Source organism: Megascapheus bottae, chromosome 15 (assembly GCF_031878675.1).
Source record: "Megascapheus bottae isolate mThoBot1 chromosome 15, mThoBot2.hap1, whole genome shotgun sequence".
Classification (NCBI taxonomy): Eukaryota; Metazoa; Chordata; class Mammalia; order Rodentia; family Geomyidae; genus Megascapheus; species Megascapheus bottae.
In genome coordinates, this window is record NC_143523.1 from 11,117,052 (window position 1) to 11,144,377 (window position 27,326).

General features: G+C 47.8%; 1 protein-coding gene across 2 annotated transcripts; it reads left to right on the forward strand.

The window, feature by feature from the left end:
* Positions 1 to 436: 436 nt before the first annotated feature.
* Hspa12a (heat shock protein family A (Hsp70) member 12A) lies at positions 437 to 26,795 on the forward strand. Of its 2 annotated transcripts, none has more exons than XM_090345787.1 (11): positions 437 to 519; positions 2,050 to 2,177; positions 5,672 to 5,858; positions 6,860 to 6,964; positions 9,773 to 9,889; positions 15,336 to 15,507; positions 18,723 to 18,809; positions 19,553 to 19,657; positions 20,698 to 20,956; positions 22,165 to 22,268; positions 23,000 to 25,139. In XM_090345787.1, exons 2-11 carry the CDS (start codon positions 2,173 to 2,175, stop codon positions 23,635 to 23,637), a joined length of 1,779 nt encoding a protein of 592 aa, XP_090201913.1. In that variant the 5' UTR covers positions 437 to 519; positions 2,050 to 2,172; the 3' UTR covers positions 23,638 to 25,139. The 2 variants fall into 2 exon arrangements, 1 of the variants encoding a protein (XP_090201913.1); XR_016537789.1 differs by lacking the exon at positions 437 to 519 and adding an exon at positions 26,716 to 26,795 and having other exon boundaries at positions 2,096 to 2,177; positions 23,000 to 23,784.
* Positions 26,796 to 27,326: the final 531 nt, after the last annotated feature.

Genomic DNA, 27,326 nt, shown 5'->3' on the forward strand with positions numbered 1-27,326 from the left:
TTGTACTGAATGTCAGAACCCATCAGTGTCACGTAAGAGATGAGTTCACGGTGCTCTTGAGGCCCCCAGGCCAGAGCGAGGGTGGAGGGCACCTGTCTCGTAGGACGCAGTTGCCACCCTTTGGGGGAAAGTGTCCCATGTTCCTTTTGTGTAACCAAGGGCTGTGGATATGGTCCCAGAAAACACCTGGGAAACCTGCACACCCACCCAAGTGCTTCAGTCCTAGACTGAGCACCGGCTCTACAGAGCTCTCAGCCAGGGTCTTCTGATGATACAGCAATGTCAGTTGATGGAGAATGGATGCCGACTGCTAGCTGATGGGGGCCTACTTGTCATGACACATTACCCAGATTTTGAGAAGTCGCATGCCAGCTTTACTCCTGTTCCCTGGTCAGCCCTTTCTACTTCTAAAGAGCTCTGTCTTTCCTTCCAGAAACAGCCTCAACATCTACATATTCATCTCCTGCCCGGAGCCTTGGGGACACAGGAATAACACCTCTCTCCCCTTCCCACATCGTGGTAAGGCTGTGTGTGTGTGTGTGTGTGTGTGTGTGTGTGTGTGTGTGTGTGTTCATGTGCGCCTGCGCATGTGTACGCTCACCCCGTTCAGGCTGCTGGAAAGCCCCCACACATCCACTGGGAGGAGATTAGGAGATAAAGTCAGCTCCTGACAAGCCCCTCTGAGCCTGGAAGGGAGCCCTGGCCTTGAAGCTCTGGAAGACACAGGATCCAGAGATTGCAAGCCATCCTCTCATTTCTGATGCAGTGCCTTCATCCACTGCAGTTGCCAGCATGTCCAAGAGCCTGTGGCTGGGAAATTGCTTTCTGCCACAGTTGGCCTATGAGAGAAGACCTGAGCGGCCTGCAGGCAGTGGGCTGGAGACTGGACTGTCGTAGGGGCCTTGATATGGTAGACACAAGCAGATGTTCCCAGAGGTACCTGGAACCTGCTAAAAGTAAAGCACTGGATAAGGGAGTGGCTGTGCATGAGACCCAGCCGAGAACTTGAGAGCCGCCACTCAAGAGGGAGGTAGCTGGTTTTAGTGTCCTCAGAGCTATCCACAGTCCCGCATCCTGCACTCTCTCCATCCTGGGCAAACTAGGAGGGTTGCTCACCCTGGCCAGGTTCTGTAGTTCTCAAACACTGCACCTAGTGGGAGCTCGTAGGATAGTGGGGCTAGACTTTAGTAGTAGTGTCCTCTTTTCCTGTTCCAGCCCAGAAGGCCAACTACAAAAATATGCTGTTTTTGCTGGGCGCCATTGCTATACACCTATAATCTTAGCTGTTCTGGTGGCTGAGATCTGATGACCATAGTTTAAAGCTAGCACCCATGAGAAAGTCTGTGAGACTCATCTCCAATTAAGCACCTAAAAAGCTGAACTAGAGCTCTGGCTCAAGTGATAAGAGTGTTAGCCTTGAGCATGAAAGCTTAAGGACAATACCCAGATCCTGAACTGAAGCTTCAGGATCAGATTTAAAAAAGAAGCTGATTTTATAATTTGGAGTTCTGTGGGAGCTTTAAAATTGTTTTAGAAGCCCATGTTGCTTAAAAACAAAAACATAAAACAATGGAATCTGGAGCAGCCTGCCCCAGTTACTTGAGGACATGGGCTTGGCGGGGTCAGGCAGAGTCAAAGAGGGTCCACACGTGCCAACTGCTCACGTTTGTGGGATGCTGCACAGATGGAGAGGGCACTGGGAGGTGCAATGGGCACAGCTGGCAGAGTGCATGGGGACCCAGGGAGGCCCCAGGGGGGTGGTATAGGGAGCTACCAGGCTTCTGCCCCATTGACCACATTTCTGTAATGAATGATGTGCATGCACAGTGGAGAAGGGAAGCAGGCAATACCTACTGCCCTTGCCCTCAGTTTCTTTCTGAGCCACATAAGTGGCTCAGCAGCTGGCCTCATGTCCCCCCTCCCCCCAAGGGATGCCATGTAGAAATATGGGGGCCTCTCAGTCTGCTATGACTTGTCTAGCTGGGCAGGATAGAAGTGTCCTGAAGGCCATACCAGCCTCCGCCCCACCCCATTACTATGTATCTACAGAATGACACGGATGCGAATGATGCAGAACAGCAGACATTTCTCGTGGTGGTGGCCATTGACTTTGGAACCACATCTAGTGGCTATGCCTACAGCTTCACCAAGGAGCCAGAATGCATCCATGTAATGAGGTGAGTGTGGGGTGGGATGGGGCAGACATGGGGGGCATGGCAGGTCTACAACCTGAGTGGCCTGGGGGCAGGGCCAGTCCCAACTAAAGTAGACTTTTTTTTTCTTTTTCTTTTCATATATTTTTTTATTGTAATTGATAGAAGGGTTACATTATATTCACCAGATAGAAGGTGCATTACTTCACAAACATTGATACCCTTTCTCATGTCTTGGTCCCCATTTCCATCCCCCCACCCCACCCCTTATCTTGTTTTCCTCCATTCCCTATCCAGTTTCAAATAACCAAATATGCTTATATCCAACTAAAGTGGACTTTAGGATAGAGCTAGTCATGGGCTTAGGAGAGTGACTCTAGATTCTGGTCCAGCCCAATCCACTTTGAGGAGCCATTTTTTTTTTCCCATCTGTCAAAACATTGGTTTAATTCCTATTCCGTTGGTATGTACAGTACATTTGAAACTCAGATGGGGTGGTTTCCTGGTATGTCCTGGGCAGGAGGGGGCTAGAAGCCAACGTAAAGGATATCATGATCCAGGTTGTCCAGGGGCTAGTTTGGCCATTTTCTATGTGACTTTAGGCAATTGCTGAACTTGCTCCACCTCAATTTCCTCATCTGTGGAATGGGGGATAAGGGCAGTCCCTGCCTCACAAGGTGTCTGTGCAATGAAAGATTTATGTGCTCAGCTTATATAGATAGGGAAGTGGTCTAACACCAGCCCAGTGGCCTGACAGGCTAAGTTACCCCAGGACTCTGGGGCACTCATGGTTTGATGCTCCAGTACACAGCAGCCTGGCACCTCTTATTCCCACCCAGACCCAGGCTCACACTAATCTGTCCTGCTGCCAATATTGGCTATGACTTTCCTATGGTAAGTTTAGGGTGGCTAGAATTACCACCCCCATTTTTCACCTAGGGGAACTGCTTAAGCTATATAGTAATTGGCTTTACATTGTTTTTAACTGAGTGATTGTGGAATTCAGTGATCACTCCCAGAGTCAGATATTAGGCAGTTTTCTAAAGTGTCTCATAAAACACAAGTCATCATAAAAGTGGTTCTCAGTAAAGCTTGGTGGAAGCCTTACTTTCTCTGGGAAATCAGAGATAGCTCAGCCCAAGGTCATTGTCATCAGAGGCTCTGGAGAATGTCGGCTCACTAGGAAATAACAGAACCCAGTTCTGCCATCACATGGCCTCTAGTCCTCTATGATGCAGAGATGCTAACAGCTCTGTATGGTCTGAAGAGGGAAAATCTGGATGAAAAAATAACAAGACTCTGCTAGTCAGATTCTAGACAATTCTAGGAAACTCTGTTCCATAAGGATGGCCAGGCAAGAAAGTAGAAAAAGAGTGACGATAACTTTGAATTTGTTTGCAGGAAGACTTACAAAGCAGTACTGTGACGGCTCAGGCCTCTGAAGACATCACCATCTCAGTGCGGAGGCTTTAGAGGAGCTGTGACTTTTGTTTTTAATCAGAGCCTATTAACCATGCTGCAGACAGAAAGGTTTGAAGAGGAAGCTTAATCTTTTGCATTTAAATCAGAATGAAGGAATACGCATATGAAGGGGAGAGAGCTCATAAGGTCATTATCTACTGAGACTGTCTCTATGGACAGCAGCGACAAGTTCCTTTGTGAAACAGTGTTCAGAGCTGATGCCAAGCATAAGAATTATCCCTGTGTCACCATATGGTCTCTTCAGGGACCCTGTGGCCTGAGGGCTGAGGTTGCATCCTAGTGGAGCTTGACAAGGAAATTTGCAGGCATGATCGAATCAAGAGCCGTCTGAGTGTCAAGCCCTCGTGCTTGGATGACGCTTATCTGGACTGCAATGGTCCTGCTCTTGCTTAAAGATATGACACGTGTGGGTCAGGTTTGAATCCAGCCTGGGTCACAGCCTCCTCTGGTAAGTTGGGGAAGTGGTTCATTCCCTCAGAATCTTATGAATCTTCACTTGAAGTTCCTAGAGACATTTCTTGGCCAGGCCTGGCTGAGAAGGGACCAGTCCGGGCCCTTAGCACCCCTGGCTTCTAACTCTTGCTCCTAAGTACTAGGTCACCAGACCACCCCTCTTTCCACCAGTCCTTTCTGTTTTCTTTCTGCCTGTCAAATAGAAGTTTGGATATGTCTCTGGGTTTCAGCATACTCTTGTCTCTAATGTCAATCTGTGTGTCCATCTCTGCGCCTTCCCCTGCCCTTTCTGGCTCCTTCTCAGTCTACAGCCCTATGTAACTATTTCCCTGCTTGGTGATTCCTCAGTGCTCCCACACTTGAAGATTCTGGGGTACCTGAGCTCCCGTTCTCCAGCACAGCCAGTGGAGTGCTTTCTTCCCCTGGAGCAGCTCGGTTCCTCTCCATGCTCATCACTCTCATCCTGTGGCTCTCTCATATCTGCCTCCATTACTAGGCCTGACTTTATCTGGTCTTCCACCCTCCTCCTGGAGTTTAGTTCACTTTTAAGAACAGCAGATCTGATGGGGTCTTAAGACCTTCACTGGCTCTCCAGTATTTCCCAGTGAAATTTCTTGAGTCCTAGAATTTGCCTCGGCCTGGTCCCAACCCCTCTCCTGGTTTCATTTTTCGCTCTTCTCATCTAAGAAGCAATCCTGTCCTCCACAGATTACATTCTGTGTAATCTGCACCATCTCTTATGTCCACACATGATCTGTGCCTGCTGGCAGCCTGGAGTGTCCTTTGAGATCTAGCTATCCTGCACTTCTGGTCTCCCTGAGCCCTGCATTCTCTTCTCCACCCACCCACTGGCACCTTTGCCTTCTCTGTTCTCAGATTCTTTCCCTCAATCCCTGTTTTTAGCAAGTAAGGCAGAATCTTTGCCGCTGTTCAATTCCTACTTTGTTTCTCACAGATTCAAGCCAGCTCTATACATCTCTATTTTCATTCAGTGCTGACAGATTAAAATAGCAGATCGCATAGCAGCCTGAGTTACTTGAAGGTAGAGACATCAGTCTTTCATTCCTATGTCACCAGTGTATAGATAAACACAGACCATGTTACTGAGCAAGAACCTAGCACTTGCCTCTTCTAGTTTTCCCTTATCCCTCTATTTCTTCCCTCCCGCCCCCTTCCCTTCTTTCTTTCCTCTCTTTTGTCCCTCCCCCTCCCTCTTCCACCTCTTGTGATGTTGGGGACTGGACATAAGTCCTCATGCAAGGTAAGTAAATTCTTAATCACTGGAGCCACACCACAGCCCTCTTGTTTTTGTTTTTGGAATACTAGCTTTGCCCTGGCCTCAAACTCTGGATCCTCCTTTTATCTCCCAAGCAGCTGAAGTTACAAGCATGTATCACCATACCTGAGTCTTTTCTTGTTTTAACTGTGGTCCTGTCTCTAGCGGCCGCTAGCCAGCGGAACTAGGGTGTACCAGAGTCTCCATATCTCCAACAGTTACGATGCATACAGAAGTTGGTACAACTCTGTGCCTGACTGCAATGTTGGAAGGAGGCTCCATAACTGCTATCCTCCTTTGGTGGCAGGCGATGGGAAGGAGGCGATCCCGGCGTGTCTAACCAGAAGACCCCAACCACCATCTTGCTGACCCCAGAGAGGAAGTTCCACAGCTTCGGGTATGCTGCCAGGGACTTCTACCATGACCTGGATCCCAACGAGGCCAAGCAGTGGCTGTACCTGGAGAAATTCAAGATGAAGCTGCACACCACAGGGGTGAGCAAGCCTCTCTGGGCCTTTCTCCACAGGGGGCCGAGATTCCTTCAGCCTAGAATTGGTCTGATGGCCTTGGTGCTGAATATCTGGATGGTGCTGGTGGAAGCACAGGGACTTCTTGAGTTCAAAGCTGTGGCTTCCTGGAACTTGGCCACCTTCCTGAGCCTGGGAGCCCAGAAGCTGGGGGATTTGGGATCAGGAGAAGGAAAAGCTCACTGGGAGGAGGGAGCATGTGCAGACAGGACATTCCACGTAGTCACTCACCAACCTTCCTGCTCTGGGAAGCAGAATTCTCTAGGCTGTCTCTATCTGGAGGACCTACCAATTTCCCCCTTTTTCTTCCTGGCCCTAATGAGTGCCACCTCCATTTTTCTCCCACTTTGTGACCATTCTCCATTCCATAGGGACCTTTCTCACCATTTGTAGTGACCTCTGTCTACACAGCATCTGGTAACATTTGTACAAAGTTCCCAGTCCCCCTCTCCCTTCTCCGGGACCATGTGCAGCTGTGTTGGCTTCTGGCCTTGGAAGGGAGGCAGCTGTTCTGGACTCCCAGTGGATTAAACAAGGCAAGCCTCAAAATAGGAGGGCTCCTATTTTGGTGGTTTGGTTGGCAGTTCATTCTGCTTAGTGTCACATGCACACGGCATCTGGTTGGTGTGATGTAGATGTCCATTGGTGGAAGGATTCTGCAGGTTGACCATGGATATGCATGTGTGACGTAGTATGGAACTCTCAGTGGCGTGGTGCCTGCTGCCTCTCTACTCTTCCTGCACTCTGTTGCCAGAGGATCCAGGACAGAGAAAGAGAGGGACAAGGGAAGGAGGGAGCTGTGAAGGAGGGCCCTGGAAGGACAGCCAGGCCTCTTCTTTGGTAAGATGCCTGCCAAACTTTGGGGGAGACATAACTATGGTTCACAAGCATTTTTTGAGGCCTCCAAGCAGCCGTTCTCAGAGTCAAAGGCAGGCCTCTCTCATCTCACTGTTACTGTTTCCCACCAGGACCTCACCATGGACACAGACCTGACGGCTGCAAATGGCAAGAAAGTCAAAGCCCTTGAAATCTTTGCTTATGCCCTGCAGTACTTTAAGGAGCAGGCATTGAAGGTAGGACTACAGTTGGAGCCAGTCAACCTATCAGCTGGTGTGAGGATGGGCCAGTGTTGCTAGACTCGCTGGCTAGAAGAGGTGCAGCCCACAGGGAGTAAGCCAGGGCTGGGGTCAGTGTGATAAGATGTGCCCTTGGATGCTGCTGGCAGGAAGGTAAAATGGCACCACTGCTTCAGAAAAGTTTGACAGAGTCTCTAAAAGATAAGCAAAGACACCAATAATCCAACAATTCTCCTCCTAGGGACGTGCAGAGAGAAATGAAAACACGTTCCCATAAACACGTGAGTACATGAATGCTCTTGGCATTCTGTATAATAACTGAAAATGGAAAACAACACAGTTGTCCATCAGCTGCAGAGGGCAACCAGAAATGTGCATGTCTACACAATACATTGTTACTCAGCCATGAAAAGGAGATGGAATGCAGATATATACCACACTGTGGATGCAAAAATGATGTGAAATCAAAGAAACTGGACACCAAAAGCCACAAAGTATATAGTTTCACTAGTATGAAATATCTAGAACAGACACAACCACAGATTAGTGGTTCTCAGGGGAGGAGGGCGGGAAGGGTAAGGACTGGCAGGCTGGGGTGATGAAATAAATTAGGTAGCAGAGTTGGTTGCATGGCTTTGAGAACAGACAAAAGCCTGCCGCTACATACATGTAGGGTGAACTCTGTCATTTGTGAATTATAGCATAGATTTTAAGAAGGAAGACAGGAAACCCACTTAGCAGCTGTCTTAGATAAATTACTCACCATTTCTGAGATTGACTTTCCTAACCTGAATAATGGTAGTTTTTTGTTTTGTTTTGTTTTTTAAAACAACTTTGTGTTCACTTGATGTTAAGTGAAATATAGGTATCTCTCTCAGGGCCTGGTATAATACAGTAGGTGCTTGACAAATGGAGGCTACTAGGATTATGTTTTTCCTTCTGCTCCTGCTTCTCTTCCTCCCCCTCCCCCTCTTCCGCTTCTTCCCCTCCTCCCCCTCATTCTTCCTTCTCCTTCCCCCTATCTTCCTTTCTCTCTCTCTGCCTTATCACAGCCTGTGGGAGAAGCTGACAGTTTGAACCACCTTAGATCTCTGCTGTGGTTTAAGCATACCCCTCCAAAATTTATGTGTTGGAGACTTATACATTTAATCCCTAAATACATATGTTAATGGCATTTAGATAGGAGACTTTTGGAAGGCAATTAAGATGAGACAATACCATGGGCCTAGAGCCCCCATGATAGCATTAATGGCTTTGTAAGAAAAAGGAGTAAGACCCGAGCTGGCACATTTACTGTCTAAGCATGCGATGCATTTTGCTCTGTTAGGATGCGTCAATAAGGTCCCCAGCTGAGCATGTGCCAATGTGTGCTTTAGAATTCCCAGCCAAATCAATCTCTATTGTTCATAAAGTTCCCAGCTGGTGGAATTAGTCATAGCAACAGAAAATAGATTTAAGATAGTCACCTTCCCAGAGCATTGTGACCATGCCAATCCAGAAGGTTGGAAACCTAGGGATTTTGAGTGGATATGGCTGCTCCATCTGAGTCTCCTCTTAAGGACACGGAGAGAGTGGTGTGAATCCAATCATTTAGGGTCCTGACGCTTTGAACTTGATCCAGACAGAATGGAGAACTTCAGAAGCAGCAGTGAGCAGGACACTATCTGAACTTGTCTCCTCAGCTCCAGAGGCTCCAGAGAATGTGCTGGCCTCTTCCCTTTCCAAAGCTGGAGGTGATGGGGCCCTCCCCACGCCCAGGCTAGGCTTAGGAAAACTGCGCGTTGCTGGGGGGAGCGTTAGCTTGTGTGACTGGAATAGGTCCCAGTGGACTATCCACTGATGACACTGACAGAAGTCACACACATGCATGAAGCTGTCAGCCATTCCTGGAAGAGCCCGAGGCACAAGCTTCTCATGTAGGCTCCTTTCCCATTCAGGCACTTTCCTGGTTGGCCTCGAAAGACCTTTTCCTATTTCAAGACTTTGTGTTAGCCTGGGTGATAGTCAGAGGCCTGCTTAGAATCCTTCCTGACCATCAGTTTCCTCACTTACCTCTGTGTGTGTGTGTGTGTGTGTGTGTGCGTGTGCGTGTGCGTGCCTGCGCCTGCGTGCATACGTGCACATGCACACACCAGCACTGGGCCTTGAACTCTCTCCTGAACTCTCATTTAGCTTTTCTACTCAAGGCTGGGTGCTCTATTACTTGAGCCACACCTTTACATCTCGCTTTTTTTCTTTTGGCTGGATAATTGGAGATGAGAATCTCACTTTCCTGTGTGAGCTGGCTTTGAACTGCAGCCCTCAGATCTCAGCCTCCTGAATAGCTAGGATTACAGGTGTGAGACACTAGTGCTTGACTTCCATCATTTGGATTTTAAAATCCCAGACAGACCTTCAAGAACTAACAAAAACAGAAAAATGATTTTAAAAAAATGTCTGCCTATATTGCCGAAATCTCAGCCTCTCAAGTAGCTAGGATTAGAAGCATGAGCCTAACTGGATGCTTGAATGGGCTAACAGACAAAGGCCTGCATAGTGGCCTTCACAAGCTCTCTCTTTTCACAACTTTATGAGCTGGATGTTATTGTCACCATTTTATAGAGAGGGAAACTGAGAATCCAAAGTCCCATAATGAGGAGGTGGCCACAGCGAGTTCTCTCAACCTGCCTCTCTCCTCTAGAGTCACATTTTTGGGGAGTAGGAGGAGCTAGAACTCCCCACCTATTAAATGTTCAGGAAATAATGCGTGTCTTTGTCACTAGCAATGCCATTCCATCTGCTGCCTCTTACTTCCCTTTAATTTAGGAGCTGAGTGACCAGGCGGGCTCCGAGTTTGAGAACTCTGATGTCAGATGGGTCATCACAGTTCCTGCCATCTGGAAACAGCCTGCCAAGCAGTTCATGAGACAAGCTGCCTACCAGGTGAGGGCAGGGCATGTGCAGTGGGGACAGAGAAGAAGAATCTAGGGTGCTCAGTGGAGTCTCCTTCTCCCAGCCCCGCCCCCAGGATCAGCATCTACCAGCTGCTGGTGGAGAGGAGACCTCTGGGAAGGGACAGGCCAAGCTCCTGCATCAATCTCATGACTGCAGGGTTGGGCTCAATTTTCTTTATGCATTTCCAGGTTGTATATCCTTAGTTGATTCTCTGAGGTTCACAGATATTTCCTGTGGGTGAATATAGCTTCAGAATCTTAAGGACAAGGCTTGGGAAGTATCTGAGAAAGAATATTTGGGAATATTTAAGAAAGAAAATAAAATGGAATGATTGGCCACGAACCAGGCATTTCAGACAGCTTGATGCGGGGGTGGAAAATAACTGCAGTGGGAAAATAATAGCCTAGGATGGTTCCCTGCACACTTCCCTGTGGGAGCCACACAGGAATATATGGGGCACTTGGAGAGTGATGCCATCCTGCAGCCTGGCTACCCAGTGTGCCAGTCAACGAGGCATTTGTCATCCTCTGAGACAGGGCCCTCCTCCCCTGAGAACATCAGTGCCACAAACCTTTAGGACGTTAAACTCACTGTCTGTAAGAAGCTTGGGCCAGGGCAAGCTTCTAGGATGGTCTGAATGACCTGCGGTTCTCCAGGGCAGATCTGACTCTGTTGGGCTTCAGCCCCTCCCTTGGGCTGTGCTTCAAATCTCTGTGCCTTGGAGTCAGACCTGGATGGAGCCCAGCACCAATGAAGCAGATTTCTCCTTGCCCTGTCCATCACACATATCAGGAAACCTCCTGCCTGCCTTTGCTGAATCAACCCTGAGTCACAGTGTGCTGAAGTGGGAGCCCCAGGGCTGCATATTCATGAGGTGCTCAGGGCTTGCTCCCCAGGCAGAATACAGAGTTCAGCTCACACATGGATAAGGGCAGGGAGCATCCCTCCCCATTCTCCCCTTTCCTGGTCCGTTTCCTCTGTTCTCCCAGCCATTCCATGCAGCGTGAGAATCTGACTCTGGATGTAGAGCTGCCAAAAATAGATTTGTTTTGATAGGATTGAAGGAAGAGGGTGGAAGCTCCAGAAAGAGGCAATTTCTTTAAGAAGACAGGAAGACAAAATGCATTCTGGTTGTCCGAAGAAGCCCTAGGCATGACAGAGCTTTTGCTGCAGTGTCAGTCTTCAGAGACACTTGCATGGTGGGTTTGGGGACACAGACCTCTGCCATGACAGAGCCCGGTGCTCTGGGCTTTCCCTGTGAAAAATATGCAAGATTATGGCTTCCATTCACAGAAAGATTTCAGTCACAAATGTGTGACCTGTCAAAGGGCCAAAGTATTTTTACCCCGAGGAAGGAAGGGGTGTTGAGACTGGTCAGCTGGTCAGTGCAGTGGGCGCTCTGGGCCATCTCTTTCTAAGAGTTTGTCTCTGAGCAGGAAAGGTGTCCCACATTGGGGAATCTGTAAAGGAAGCCAGGCAGGGGAGGGAACAGTGTCCTTGGTCTTAGTGGCCTAGAAGGGGCCTGTCAGAGAGCAAAGGGCAGCAGCTCCTGGCAGGCATACAAGTGACCAATGTTAAGGAATGTGGGGAATTTGTTTTCTGAAGTTCAAAACATACCATACATAGGGTAGGTAACTTTTCCTCTGATCCAGTGTTTGTTTGGTTTTTTTTTTAGCTTGTGGTCAAGTAACTCATAATAATTTTGAATTGCAAGAGATATATTGGGGGCATCGTTGCCTGGCAGATCTTCCTTGGTAGTCTCTTAATTTTACCCTTTGGAAAAGTCCCAGGAAGAAAGGAAATGAAGTTTGCTACATCTCCCCACACATTGGTAATCTAGAATTCAGAAGTTACAGCAGGTCTTATGATGGTTAATTTTATGGGTCATCTTGACTGGGCCAAAAGGTGCTCAGATGTCTAGTTAAAAAATTGTTGTTGGCATTCCTGCACGGGCGGTTTGGATGAGTTCAGCATTTCAGTGATTAGACTCTCGGGAGCAGATGTCCTCCTTCCTGTGGCTGGGCTGCCTCCCATCAACTGAAGGCCCAAGCAGGGCCAAGGGCTGACTCTCCCTGAGTAAGAAGGGGTTCTCCCTGCCTGTGCCTCTGACTCATTCCTAAATATTGACTCTTCCTGGATCTTGAACTTCAACCTCTGACCTTGGACAAGAATACCATCACCAGATCTCTTGGGTCTCCAGCTTGCCATCTGCAGATGTTGGGATTAACCAGCCACCATAATCATAAACCAAGTCCTAGGAATAATTCTCTTTGTTAGTATCTGGGTTCCATCTCACCCCGTCCATCTCTGTGGACCAGGGTTCATGAGTGGGTATGTGCTTCCTTCTGCAAGTTAGCCACTGTGTGCCAACCCCTACATCCAGCATGTCTCCAGCTGGTCTGCCTTCAGGCAGAAGAGCCTAGTGAATGTGGCCAAATAGGGGTGTCATCAGAACAGTGGAGAACTGGGCATACCCACTCTGTTTGCATGGCAAACACAGAAACCTTCCTTCCAGGCTTAAAGGATGCTGCCACTGTGGCACAGTCATGTGGTGCTGAGTGTCACCCTCCTACCTGCCCAGCAAGAGGGCAAGAGGTCTGGAGCGGATGTGGGATAATGCTCCAGGCAACATCTTTAGCTCTGGGGCTGGGTTGGGGATGGGGTCAGCACCCAGGCTCTGCTCAACTCACTTCCCATGAGAGCTGTCTACACAGGCATGTCTCAGCAGTGCAACTTTCCAAGTTTGGACCCAGTGCTTACTGCAGAAATGGGTTGAGTCTCTGGCTTTTATGAGTCACTTACTCAGGACACCTGCAAACCCTTTATGAGTCTCCAGAAATAAGACAGGAGCAAAGAGAACATTCAATCCTCTTCTGAAGCCTTTGGGAAAGAAATGGAAGCAGAGGAGAACTGGTATTGAATCTGGGACCGGGGACTCGGCTGGGAAATAGTCTAGTTTTTTTTTTTTTTTCTAAAGGTATTTTGCCTAAAATGTGTAACTCTAGTAGGTTCCAGAAACCTGCTTAATAAATGATATGACCATATGTATGATGATGTCATCTAACGGGAGGCAAAGCAGCTTGCATTTGCCTCTCTGGCAGAACAAGCTGCTGTGAAAAAATAATCATGTTAGGAGAGAGCAAAGTGCAACACGACACCCAGAACTTGTGCAGCAGCCAGGGCCCTCTTGAACTTGGACCATCAACTAGCAGAGCACTTACCTGATGTGGCCACAGTCCTTTGGCAGATTGCAAAGCTGAGGAAGAAGCCAGAGAACTTGCTTCTTCTGCGTGAGTCATGAGATGGGCTCTCAAGGCTACTCACACTGCCCCAGATTCCTAGGCACTCAATTCGGGTAGTGTGCTCTTGCTTCCGACATTTTCTACTTGGAGAGTCCTCAGGTTCCTCAGTGGCTTGCTTCTGTTCAGCTCAGCAGAGACCAGGCCATAAAATGCAGGACAGAGGCTGGAGGCAGGGTCATCGGATTGACCCAGTCAGCAGATCCTACCTGGTACGCTGACACCCAGTATTACATAAGATCCATAATGTGTCTTGGAGCAGGCAGATCTCTGCTTGTCTTCCTTCATGCAGAATCCTGAACACCACCTGGGGGCCCGCTCGCTCTCTCCCGGTTTAGTGTCTAGTCTCAGTTTTGGAAGAGAGCACTGTAGAGATATGCCTTTGTGCCCCTCTCCAGGGAAGCTGCCATTGGCTTCTGTTCTCCCAGGATGTCCTTGGCGCTACGAAACCAGGATGCAGAACTTAGTGCATGAGGGGGATCTGTTTTGGATTTCTCTTTGGGTACCCTAAGATTCAAGCTCTTACCATTCCTGTGGGCATTTCAGGTGTGTAACCTCCATCTGCTTTTCCTGGACATCTTAACTTTCAGCTGTCTCACACACAGTATGTCTGGTAGGGCCCCTGGAAGAAAGGGCAGCTGGGGCAGAGGGACTTTTCATTGCTTGAAATAGGGAGCAGCAGAAAGCCTTGCTTGCCTGAGTCATGGCCAGTGTTGCCTAAGGGCAGACACAGCTTCTTGGCTAGCACTCTACCACTTGAGCCACAGCACCACTTCCGGTTAATTGGAGATAAGAGTCGCATGGGCTTTAGTGCCAGGGCTGGCTTTGAACTGTGATCCTCAGATCTCAACCTCCTGAGTTGAGCTACCAGTGCCTGCCTATCCATCTATTTATTTGTTGTTTTTTTGTTTACTAAATCTAAAAGGTCTGGTGGGGAGCTCAGAGAAGGGTGGAGGGGTGACAGGAGAACACTCTTGTTCCCTAGGAACTGACAACAGAAAAGACACACAGTGGAGACAGGAACAATGTGTATTGTTTTTTGTCCTGCTCAGACTCTGCTGTGAGAATCCTGCTGTGGCTCAGAGCTGGGGGAGGTGAGCAAGAATCTGGCTGTAGGTCAGGGCTCATCGCTCTGAGCATGCTCACAAAGATGGCTCTGACACTCCTGGATTTAACTTTCCTTAGAGCCTGGAGTGGCCACGTGTCACCTGCCACAGAGAAGCATCTCTGTCTTCTGTCAGCCAAGCTCTGGAGTGTTTGCAGATAAAAGACTGCAGATGGGAACTTAGGGGCTAAATTCTTCTGTCATTAACAATATTTATTGTATAATAATATGTATACTTGTCATCTTCGCTACAATGGGAAGTAATAATAGGTGGATCACGGTCTAGGCATGGTTGGGCAGAAAGTGAGAACGTATCTCAAAAAGACCTAGTGCAAGGAAGTGCTGGAATATGGCTTGGCCATTGAATGCCTGCCTACCAGGTGTGAGGCTCTGAGTTCAAAACTCCAGTGTTGTCAAAAATGTTTATATATCACTACTACCATGACATTTTAATATATTTATTATATGTGTAATTCACATATTAAAGAAACGAAGGCTTTGAATAAGATACATGCTGCCTGCCTATCCGCACTTTAGAAAATGAAGAACTCCATGAGTCAGGCTTCCTCTGGGAGCTGCTGCTGCTGTTGTCCTCAAACTGGGGTCCAGCAGCTCTAGCGTCTGCTCTGCCTTAGTCAGACTGTGAGGCCCATTATATCTGGAAATGGATCATCTCCCTTCCATCCTGTGGTATTTTTCAGAGACCTTCACAGTTCTGCCCCTGTACCACTTGAATGCAGAACCCATGTGCCAAGTGCATCCCTGTTACCTCCTCCCTGGTCCTTCTCAAGAAAGCCTCGAGTGAAAGAGGTTTCATGGCTGGAGCGCCTTGTATGTCTTGAGGATGTAGATCTATTTTTATGGCTACTCTGAGGTGTTTGGGGGTGCAGCTCTGAAGAGGCCTAAGGAGGGAATGTCACAAGCAAGTCGAGTGAGCATCTGCCCTTGGGAGTGTCAGCGTGAGGCCCGTGTCCTGTGAGCAGGCCTGCCTGGGGAATCCCGGGTCGCAGCCTCTGCTTCTCTCTTGCAGGCAGGTCTGGCCTCCCCAGAGAACTCGGAGCAGCTCATCATTGCCTTGGAGCCTGAGGCGGCTTCCATCTACTGCCGGAAGCTGCGGCTGCACCAGATGATCGAGCTTAGCAGCAAGGCGGTGGTCAATGGGTACCGCGGCAGTGACACAGTAGGAGCGGGGTTTGCACAGGGTACCTCTGCTCTCTCTCTCCCTCCCTCTCTTCCCCTCCTGAGCCCTGGATGTTCTATTTGAGATGATGTGAGAGACACCTAGTGCTGGGTGGAAGAATTGGGATATCTAGGGGCTTCATTTTTCGGTGCACAACTCCTACCTGGTACCTCTAAGGACCCCAGCGAAGTAAGCATTAGTTACCCCTGCTCATCACCCACCACATGCTGGAGGGAGACTTACTTGTCCCCAAGAACCTGAAAGGGGAATCTGAGAGCAGTTCTTGGCCTTGCATTTTACTAGGCTTTTAATCTTCCTTGCTGATTAACTGATTCTTACTCTTATGCAATTTGCCTATTATTAATTCCTTCATTAAGACTGTTGATTTATGGCTGACTCACTCATTGGGCTGCTTTGTGTGTGCTGAGCTCATTATGGGTCCTGGCTGAGAGGGTCTAACACAAGGGCGATGGGCCAACTGGTCCTGACCCAGCCCATGTGTACTTGGTTGTGGGCAATAGTGCCCCCTTATAGAGGGCCAGCATGGGTCTGAAGGAGCTTTTTCTCCTTCCTGGTTACCTATATGCAAGATGATCACAGTCTTGGTCCCCAGAATGGCTTTCCTCAGTGTCTGTGTTCTTTGGGTCTGTCCAGGCTTCCAGGGTCTTTTAGGTTGGTTAATGTACCACTGGGAATATAGGTGCCTGTGGGGTAGTGTGTCAGCTCTGAGCTCTCCTGTGCCTTCAGAGCAGGCATGTATCCGTCACCAATGCCCACTCTAGGCTGCCCTGGAAGGCCCCTGGCCCATGGAGATGAGGCCCATGGAAGACGTCAGTAAGGATTATCCCCAACAAGCTAAGTCCCACATTTTCCTTACTAGCCTGCACCGTAAGCTTGAATCTCTACACTTCAAAACCCACCCAAACCCTCCCAGAAGAAATGCACATTCCTTCCCTCATGTACTGGGGTCTTCTGCAGACCACCCATTGCATTTCTTCAAAGAGTAAGTCCCCCAAAGGCCACCTCTTTGCATTTCAATCCCTGGAATTAGGAGTCTGTAAATCTCAGTCACCAGGCTGTGCAAAGAGCTTTGCTTGCTACCAGGTTCCTGCTCCAGCCTGCCAACCAGTGATCTGACTTAATGAGAAGGGGCTGTCCTTTAAAATGAAGAACTGGATGAGTCCCTTTCTAGCAACCCCAAAGGATGGTAAGGTCAGCCTTACTGCTAATAAAATCAAATACATTAATATTTCAAATACTCAGGGCTGTGCATGCATTTAAATCTGCTTAGTGTCCCACTGGGGAAAAGTCTGGCCTTATTTTGACAGATAAGTTCTCAGTTGCTCATATACAGAAATTTCATGTTAGAGCCAGCTGACGTGCTTTGGAAGTCTGGCCCTTACATTTTAGGTGGAATCTGGCTTTAAATAACAGAGTGAACGCTCAGTGTGGGGTTTCTTTTCTTTTATCACTTCTCTCCTCATGCTACTGTGTGTGCATGTGTGTGTGGTTTGTGGGATCCACTGTTGTGTGTGCTCGGAGGATTTTTTTTTTTTGGTTTAGTAATCCACAAAACTTTTATCACAATGCCTTTTGAGGGCATTGAGGCAGGAGGTATGGAGAATTAGGAGGGGAGGAGTCTGTGTGGCATTTATCCAGGTGCTTCCTGGATAAAGGATGGGCTTGTGGGCTTCTGAGCCATCGGAGCCCAGTGGGTACCACTGGTTGGGGGCGGTGAGGGGAGCTGGCAAATGAGCTTTGCTGTGGCATCACTTGACTCCTCAAGGATTTAATGAAATCAATAAAAGGATGCATTTGTTCATAATCTTGGGCTTAATATGCCTGAAAACTGACACGATATGCTGGGAACATGTTAACCTCACCAGGATGTTTTTTTTTATGAATGCCATTTCATGGGCCATCAAGATGTTTTGGAGACTTAGATCCTCGCTAATGAAGTATGTAATATGTGTTCATTTAGAGCCAGTGAGGGGCACAGAGGAGAAAGTTTGAGGAGCCCTCTCAGGGTGCCTCCCTCTCCACTCTAACCCAAGCACTGAAGAACTTAGTGCTGTCCAGACTTTCTGATCCCCAGAGAAGTTGTTTTGTGAACTCTGCTTCTTGCTGAAAGGTGCAGGTGGGTGAAGAGTGCTTTATTGGACAGCCATCAGTTTGATGGACAATTTGAAAGCACTCACTTGGGGACTGAAAGAACAAAATGTAAACCACAGTAGTGGTGGAGGGTGAGGTGATGGGACCCGGTACCACGGTCTTCATCTGCTCTGAATCATTGTAGTTGACCAGCAGGTCTCCTAAATAAGTGTTTTGCCCTTATCACCTTCTATATGCCTCTGCCATACCAATTATGCATTTGAGACCCAGAATGCATTTAGAACCAGTCCCTCCTTTGCCCATGAGAAATCCCTATTTTATGGGTGAGGAAACTGAGACCCAGCAGGGTGAAGGCATTGGCTTGAGGCCACCTTGTCTATGCTCTGTTGCTTTCCAGGTACTCTGAAAGCACCTTGCCCATCCCTCACCATCCCTTTATCCTGTTTTTCAAGGTTCCTATAAATCATTAAAGCTCAAAGGCAGGCTGTGTGAGCTGAGAGGACATTTGGGGTTGCAAAACAAGAGTTGTAGGAAGAGCAAGTCCTTTAACCTTTCCTGACCTGGTTCCCTCATCTGAACATAAAGACAATCACTTGTGCCCTGGTCCAATCCACGGCAGGGGTGGTGGACTGCCTCTGAAGTGGACCCTGGGGTTTCTAACTGAGCCAGGCAGTTCAGGGCTTTGCCAGGCTTGGATGCCATCTTTGGTTAAAGTGCCACCTTGTGGCTGCAGAGCACATTCGTTTGAAGAGAGTCAGGAAATGGATCCCCAAACCATGTATTTATTTACCTAGGCTCTACAGAGCAGCAAAGTCAGGCAATTGGCCCTTTGTCATTAATCCATAGAACAGGGTCAACAGAGGTCAGAATCTCATCTGGGAGGGCTTTGCTGCTGGGCACAGGAGAAAGCTATGGAGCAGATGAATGGAGGCTGTCAGAGAGCTACTTTTCCTGGGAAGAGCTGGCTTTGCCATTACTAACGTCGTGTCTCGTCATCATTTCGGTCAAGTGTCAATAGACCTTCCATTCCTGCACCTGCTCACACTTGTCTCCACTGACTACTGATGACTGTCCGCCTTTTCATGCTTTCTTACCCATCATCATTTTCTTTCTGTCGGCCACTAGCAAAGGAACACATACGGCGTAATCGGCAGAGCCGGACTTTTTTGGTGGAGAATGTCATAGGAGAAATCTGGTCCGAGCTGGAGGAAGGTAGCGTCTTTGAACTTGAATGCTCTTTGCCCTTGTTGGATTTTTTTTAATGTGTGTCCCTAGGTGCCCCCTTCTCCCCAAAATGCATTCCCATTTGTTCCTCTGGTTTTGCTTTGATAAAAATGTTCACTATTAGTGGGGTTTAAAGGCCACTCACTCAGGAAGAGCTCTTTGGGGAGCTTTAGTTTTCATGCTGTAAAACCACATGAACTCTTCCAAAAAAATGTAGGGGTGGCCAGGAGTTTAGCCTAGTGATAAGAGTGCTTGCCTATCATGCACAAAAACCCAGGTTCGATTCCTCGGTACTGCATACATAGAAAAAAGACGGAAGTGGTGTTGTGGCTCAGGTGGTAGAGCTCTAGCCTTGAGAAAGCCCAAGAACAGTGCTCAGGCCCTGAGCTAAAGCCCAGGACTGGCAAAAAAAAGGTAGGGGTTGAGGCTTCCCTGTCCTGGAGAAGTTTTGCACTGGACAGCAGGTAACGGGGTGTACCAGGTGTGTGCTTTGATCTTCAAGACACGTTCATTTGTGTTCTTTGTCATCTATACTGAGCTGGCCCTCCTGGGCTGACGTGATTGCATTCTCCACAGTCATGAATAACTTGCTATGCTTCTAATTAGCAAAACCACTGTGCTAATGAATGGGGTTAATGGCACTTAGCTAGGTATACCAGTTATTTTCCACCAGTGTAACTGAGATCGGGTTGACAAGTGTTCTATCTAAAGAATGGCTGTTTTTGCACTAGGCGACAAGTACGTCGTTGTAGACAGCGGTGGAGGCACCGTGGACCTCACAGTCCATCAGATACGCTTACCAGAGGGACACTTGAAGGAGTTGTACAAAGCAACAGGTGAGCCAGTACATGGCTACTTTTCTCATCCCTGACAGAGTCTCAGGATACATTTCTGTTTTGTTCCTATCAGTCTTTTTCAGTGGTTTTTTTTTTTCCTCTCTATGCCCCCAGCATGTGGACTACAGACAATAGGGACACTCGTACCTGCTTGAAATTGGAAAGAAAGGGTAGTTAAATGTTCTTTCAAACATGCTACATCAAGCGAACCTGGTCACAGGAGGGTATGCGTACACATCCATGCACACATGCGCGCGCACACACACACACACACACACACACACACACACACACACCCCGGTCCTGGGGCATGAACTCAGTGTGTGGGTTCCTGACCCTGAGCTTTTGTGCTCAAGGCTAGTGCTTTCCATTTGATCCACAACTCCAATTCCAGCTTGATGGTGGTTGATTGGAGAGTAGAGTCTCATGAACTTTCCTGCCTGGATTGGCTTTGAACCACAGCCCTCAGGTCTCACCCTCCTGAATAGCTAGGATTATAGGTATGAGTTAATAGTGCCTGTAAGGGAGGTTGTTTTTGGAAGTTGTTTGGAACCTGCTTCCATCTATGATTTAGAATGAAATCAGGTTTGTAGGATGTCTCAGTCACCTGGGCTTGGATCAAAATTGCCAAAGCAAAGAACATGCGTTAATAAAAGGCAAAAGATGTGTGTGTGAGAACTTTCCCTTGCTGGTATATCATGCAGACATGAAGTGATACCCACAATTTCACAGACTCTGCCCTTGGCTTTCCTTAGGGGCTCCTAGTTAACTAAGTGTATGGGTCATATTTGAGATGTTATTGACTTACAACAGTCTACCGATGAGCCATTTCTGCAGGAAATGTTTTCCACATGGAATGAGAGAAACTAAGATTATGAAATAACTGTAAGTAAAAATGTTTGCATTTCTTGGAGTGCCTTGGAGAAGCGCACTGGGTAGGCTTGACTCAATCACAATTCAGATTCAGTTTCTGGTTTTTGTGTTTTGTGTTTGTTGTTATTTTTTTAACATCATGGATGACTGTTTCCTTCTGCACTCAGGTGGACCCTACGGGTCCTTGGGTGTAGATTATGAATTTGAAAAACTGCTGTGTAAAATATTTGGTGAAGATTTCATCGAACAATTCAAGATCAAACGTCCCGCAGCCTGGGTGGACTTGATGATAGCATTTGAATCTCGGAAAAGAGCGGCCGCACCAGACCGAACCAACCCTCTGAATATCACCCTGCCCTTCTCCTTCATCGACTACTACAAGAAGTTCCGAGGCCACAGCGTGGAACATGCCTTGAGGAAGAGCAAGTGAGCTGGCCTCGCCAGGGGCCCGGGACAATCTGCGGGTGCACTGTGTGGATAGGAGGGAGGAAGAGGCTGTGGGCTCTGAGTTCTAATTCTATCTGCTAGCAGTGTAATCTTGGGCGAGTGATTCAACTTTTCTGTGCTTCACTTTTTTCATCTGGGAAATAGGGATAATAATCCCACTTAACTTCAAAGCGTGGTTGTGAGCATGGAATGGACTCATTTAGGTTAGGTGCTTAGCACAGAATCTGGGACATAGTTCTGGCCAGTGCTGTGTTCCCAGGTCATCAGTATGGGTTCAGTAAATGCTGGGTGACCCCTGTGAGAACCGAGCCTCTCTATAAACCAGTGTTCATAGCTCAGTTTGTTGAAAAGATGTTTCAAAGCCCACTTTAAAAACAGATAGACAAAAACCATAGATTTTTAATGAGTATGAAATAGTTTTGGAGCCAGGCAGGGTGGCCTGTGCCTGTAATCCTAGCACTGAGGAGACAGAGTCAGGAAGATGTCAGGATCAAGGCCAGCCTGGGCTACAAAGCGAGACTCTGTCTACAAATAAACTGATACTTGTTGGGTACCCCAAACTTTCCTAAATGTCTTCACAGACATGACTGTGACATTTTTTATCTTTATAACCTCCCCGGTGAGGGAGACAAGGCAGATGTTGTTATTCACACTTGCCTTCCAGATGAGAAAACCAGCCTAGGAGAAAATGGAGGCCAACGGGCTCAGAATCAGTAATAACTAAGTGGTGGGGCCAAAATGGAGCCCAGTCACACCCCAAATCCACTGCTGTCTCCATTCCATTACCACTGCTAGGTCGTTGGTAGAGACCACGAGGCCATCCCTTAGGATCAGGCTTGTGACACTGTGCACGCGAGCACATAGTTCATAGCTACTAAAGCACTACACCCTACAGGCCTTTCATATGCATGCATCCCACGATTGCTGGTAGTCCCCCAAAAGCTCGAGGGCTTGTCTTTTCCACTAGACTTTGGGCCTTCATTGTGTCTGGGGTAGTTCAGTATAGTAAAAAGCTTTGGGAAATGCAGTGTCTCAAGCAGAAGTGGCTAGCTCTCAGGCCTTTCTGAGGGTCCCAGTCCTGGCAGGGTGAGGGATTTGTTTCCCTTGCTGTGACAGATGCTCTGCCAGAGCTCAGGTCTGTGCTGGCACTCAGTGTGTGTCCTCTCTGTCTGTCCCCTCGCTTTCAGTGTGGACTTTGTGAAGTGGTCCTCTCAGGGGATGTTGAGGATGAGTCCAGATGCCATGAACGCTCTTTTTAAGCCAACCATCGACAGTATCATTGAACACCTCCGTAAGTACCGGCTGGCGCCTGGCCACTATGGGGCAGAGCCATGCAAAGGGGGCCCACTGTCACCAACCAGGGTTGGCAGGGGGACATAGACCGGTGGTGGGCGGAGTAAACGGGGCATGTGTGAGGGAGGATACGGGGCCAGGCTCTAGATTCTGCTTCTCAGATATGGAAAGGCCCTGTGCTCACCTGTGCTAACCTTTAGCCTTGAAAGTCAGAGAGCCAGAAACTCCCAGAGTGACAGGGCAAATTAAAGCTCCTTTCCCTGCCGAAGGAACTGTCACGGGAACCAACAAGAATCTGGAAATGCTACCATCGGGCTGTATTGACCTCCATCAGGAAAATACAGAGGCCCATTTCTCCAAACTCCTCATCCTTTTCCCATCCTTCTCCTGGGAATCAGAGCCCCTGGGAGTGGGATGAGATTTTTACCTTGATTTACCCAACAGAACCATGGGTGTGGAGACCCATAGGGATCTTCCTCTCAGAGCAATGGCCTCTGAGTGCAGTGATCCGCCCCTCTGGTAAAATGCACATCCTGGTAGCAGCAGCTCTGATCATGCAAAACTCTCCACAAGGTGAGCTCAGCAAAAGTTCAGGTTCAGCGAGCACAGGCTTGGCCAGCCTTCCAGTGGGCTGGGGCCATCTAGTCCATTCTACACAGACTCAAGACAGCTCTGCTGCCTTCCCACTGGCTTTTGGTGACACGAACTCCTCCCCACCTTCCCTTTCAGAGGACCTGTTTCAGAAGCCGGAGGTGTCCACCGTCAAGTTCCTCTTCCTGGTGGGGGGCTTCGCGGAGGCCCCACTCCTGCAGCAGGCCGTGCAGTCTGCCTTCGGTGACAAGTGCCGGATCATCATCCCGCAGGACGTGGGCCTTACCATCCTCAAGGGCGCCGTCCTCTTCGGCCTGGACCCCGCTGTCATCAAGGTGCGCCGGTCCCCACTCACCTACGGGGTGGGCGTGCTGAACCGCTACGTGGAGGGCAAGCACCCAGCCGAGAAGCTCTTGGTGAAGGACGGCACTCGCTGGTGCACCGATGTCTTCGACAAGTTCATCTCTGCCGATCAGTCCGTGGCCCTGGGGGAGCTGGTCAAGCGCAGCTACACGCCGGCCAAGCCCTCGCAGCTGGTCATCGTCATCAACATCTACAGCTCGGAGCAGGACGACGTGAGCTTCATCACTGACCCGGGGGTGAAGAAGTGCGGCACCCTTCGCCTGGATCTCACGGGGACCAGCGGCACAGCAGTGCCGGCCCGGAGGGAAATCCAGACCCTCATGCAGTTCGGGGACACCGAGATCAAGGCCACCGCCGTCGATATCGCCACCTCCAAGAGTGTCAAAGTGGGAATTGACTTCTTAAATTACTAACCATCCCCACCCAGCTCTGCCATCTGACCCCCCTCAGACTGACGCATCTGCATCCACTGACCTCAACCTTGACTGTCCTTGACCTGACCTTGCCCCTTAACACCATTGCCCACCTGAATTTCAGCAAGAAAGAGAAAAACAATCAGGGTGAGAAATAATCATTTTTTCCAAGGACACTTCGAAGTCAGAAAAACTGACAAATTAAGATTGAGATCAGGGACTAGGAAATTCAAGGATCCTAGAAAAGCAGCTGGTTTTCATAGGTTACCAAAGTGGTCAAAACAAAACAAAAAGTCACCTGATGCGATGTGGGAATCAGTACATTTCTGCAGTGTTAGTCACACTTGGCTTTGAACAGATCCCTGTAGTGTAGAGTTGAGGATATCTGATTGCCATCTCCCTAGATTTGAAATGAAATCTATTGAGCAGGAGGAAAGGTACAGCTGAGACCTTTTAACCTTTTGAATGGCAGACAATGTAAAATGTCACCCATCTGCGGTGAATTTCTTCCCATGATTACGGTGGGGTTTAAAGTGGCAATTCAGTAGGGATTTGGATTGTTTCTTTTTTTTTAAGCTGATGGAAGAAGACTGCCTACAAAGGGTATTATTTTAGATTCTTTAAATTCCTAGGACGTTTGGTGGAAAATAACAGCAGCTTTGGTAAAATCTGGGAGAGTAAGATAGCTGACACCTTAGCTTTTTAGCAGGTAAAATCTTGATTTGGTGAAAATGGGTGGCCAAGAATTCTGACTTGCAATACTCCTTTTCACCTGTGGGGGCTCCCTTCCAAGACCACCAGCAGGTGCCTCAAATTATTACATCTGAGATGCTTTTTCCTGTATCCACATAGCTATGGAAAAGTTCAGTTTATAAGTTAGGCACAGTAAGTGATGAACAACAAGTACTAATGATCAAACAGACCAGTTATTCAACATACTGCAATAAAACAGATATGAATATGGTACTGTACTTTTGAGGCGGTGGTTGACCATGGGTAACTGAGACCTGTAATCCTAGCTACTCAGGAGACAGATCTGACGGTTGTGGTTCAAAGCCAGCTCAGGCAGGGAAGTCCATAAGACTTTACCTACAATTAATAGCGAAAAGCTGAAAGTGGAGTTGTGGCTCAACTGGTAGAGCACCAGCCTTTAGCAAAAAAGTCAACTGATAGTGTGAGGACCTGAGTTCAAGCTCTAATGCTAGCACAAAAAAAGAGAGAAAGAAAAAGAAAAAGAGAAAAAAATGAAGAAAAAAGGAAAAAGAAACGAAACAGTGGAAAAAGAACTAATGTATATCTTGTGATACAATTACAAAAATGCCAAATTCTGACTTTCTGAGTTCATAAGTAATTTTAGATAATCCTGGTAGGAATTCAGTTTGAGGCTATCAGGTTGTCATTTGCCTTGCTCACATAGCAAAGTCCCAAAGTCTGGAACAGACTCTTGCCTTGAAAGCATAAACATTTTAAACTAAGTCCTCCTTCTTGCTCCTCTTCATCCTTCTTGAACATCTAGTCCCACCTTTTGAAAGGAATCCATGGATAGAAGCATGCAAGGAGAAACTTTTCTATAAAATGTTTCATGAAAAAATGTGGAGACCTAATCTTGAAGAGCTAGGTGGACTTTCTCCCCACCCCCCCCCCCCTGCATTGTGAGGCTTGAACTCAGGGCCTGGGCTCTATTTCTAAGTCTCTCTGTGCTCAAGGCTAGCACCTTATCTCTTGTGCCACAGCACCACATCTGGCTTTTTCTGTGTATGTGGTACTGAGGAATCAAACCCAGGTCTTCATGCATTCTAGGCGAGCACTCTACCACTAGGCCACAGTCCTAGCCCCAGGTGGAGCATTTTCTAAAACGAGTTGTGGCTCACCTGAGTCAGAACTGCCAGGGTGTTTTTGTTTTTTTTTTTGCCAGTCCTGGGCTTGAGCTCAGGTTCTGAGCACTGTCCTTAGACTTTCTCAAGGCTACAGCTCTACCACTTGAGCCTCGGCACCATTTCAGCTTTTTTCTATGTTTGTGGTACTGAGGAACCGAACCCTGGTCTTCGTGCATGCTAGGCAAGCACTCTACCACTAGGCCAAACTCCCAGTTCCCAGTACCATTTTAACTGGAGCAGACTTAAAGGGGAGGAGCAGAACATGCATTTTTAGTGCAAGTTTACAAGGGAATAAATTGCAGTTGGAAAGTGAGAATTCCTACCTTTCAATTTTATGCATGCTGTAGCACAGCCAGTCTGTACCTCCAGTCTTCCCATCAGAGTTCCTCTAAGGAGAGGGTTGAGCTCATACCTTATCCTTCTGGTGAATGGGTTGGGGCTCCATCTGGTCTAGAGGATGACCCTTTTAACCTTCACAAGAAGGATCTGGGGAGAGAAAATAGATCACAAAAGGAACCCAAAGGTCCGCCTTCTCTACTTTCTTATGGTCAAAGCCACTTTTCTCCAACATTCCAGAGCCAACTGAGGATAAAGAATCATGGATCTGATTCCCAGTCCATCTGGTCTGTTCAAAGTTGTCTTTCCTACCTGCAGGAAATCATTCTGATTTCAGATCATGAGAAGCATGCAGAATGAATGAATGAATGAATGAATGAATGAATGGAGAATGAGCAAATGAACTTCAAATGCAAGTTGGATCCATTCTCACAGCCAATATGCAGATTTTAAATAGCATTTCAAATCTCATTTTAGCATAATTCCTTTTTTTCACATTGCCTGCTGCAGCTTCCTTGCTAGAATGTGAAACATTATCAGATCACAGAACTACATGAGTCTTATAACTAAGTCAGGGGATTTTATCTTCAGGCACCAAAGTGTGTTTTCTAGGGGGTCTCCCTGCTTCCAAAGCTCAGTGCTGTGGATCTCTCTTTGGTGTTGCCAGCCATAGTCTACAAAGAAGCCTTTCAAGTTGTTATGCGGAATATAATTTTATGTACATACAATATTAGAATCTTGTACAGAATCTTCATTTCTACGATGTTTTACTTGTTTTAAAAAAAGGAAATGCTCTTTAATTTTGTTGATGACATTGCTGCCTGTAAGTTTCGGGATTCATTAACTAACTGCTTTCACTGCTCAGCCATGCGTGCCGGTACCAAGTGATGGACAGTGTGTCAAGACTAAGACACAGAGATGCCCAAACGTCGGAACACTGTGAACCGCCTGGAGGAGCAGCTTCATCCGCCTCTTCCACGTGCACGTCCTTCCCAAAGATTCAGATGCTGTCTTTACGGGAGCCTGGAATGTATTGATTTCTCCTGTCCAGATTTGGAGAGCTGAATGTTTTGGTGCTGTAAGCAATGTGAACCTTGAAAAATGACTTGAGGAACCAATCAGAAAACTCCTTCTTAGACTCCTCGCATCCTGCAGGGCTGTTAACTTTTCCTGATGGGGCAAAGCATTCACTTGGAAGACAAAGCGTAGTCCACTTGTGATGCTTCAGTAGGCCAGGGTCAAAGCAAGGAACCAGATGCAGAAAGCTAGCTTTTCTTCTGGGTTGAGTGTTAAGTGTGAGCAATGCAGTCAAGCCCCTCTTTCCCTGGCTAATGCAAAATGCTTCCCACCTTATACAAAGGATGCCTCTTTTTCTCCTATTTCCTTTAAATGAGCAGATATCTGAAGTTGGGGGAAACTGATGATGAAGTGGGGAGGGGTGGGGAATGATCATTTTACTGGACTTTACTCTGGTTC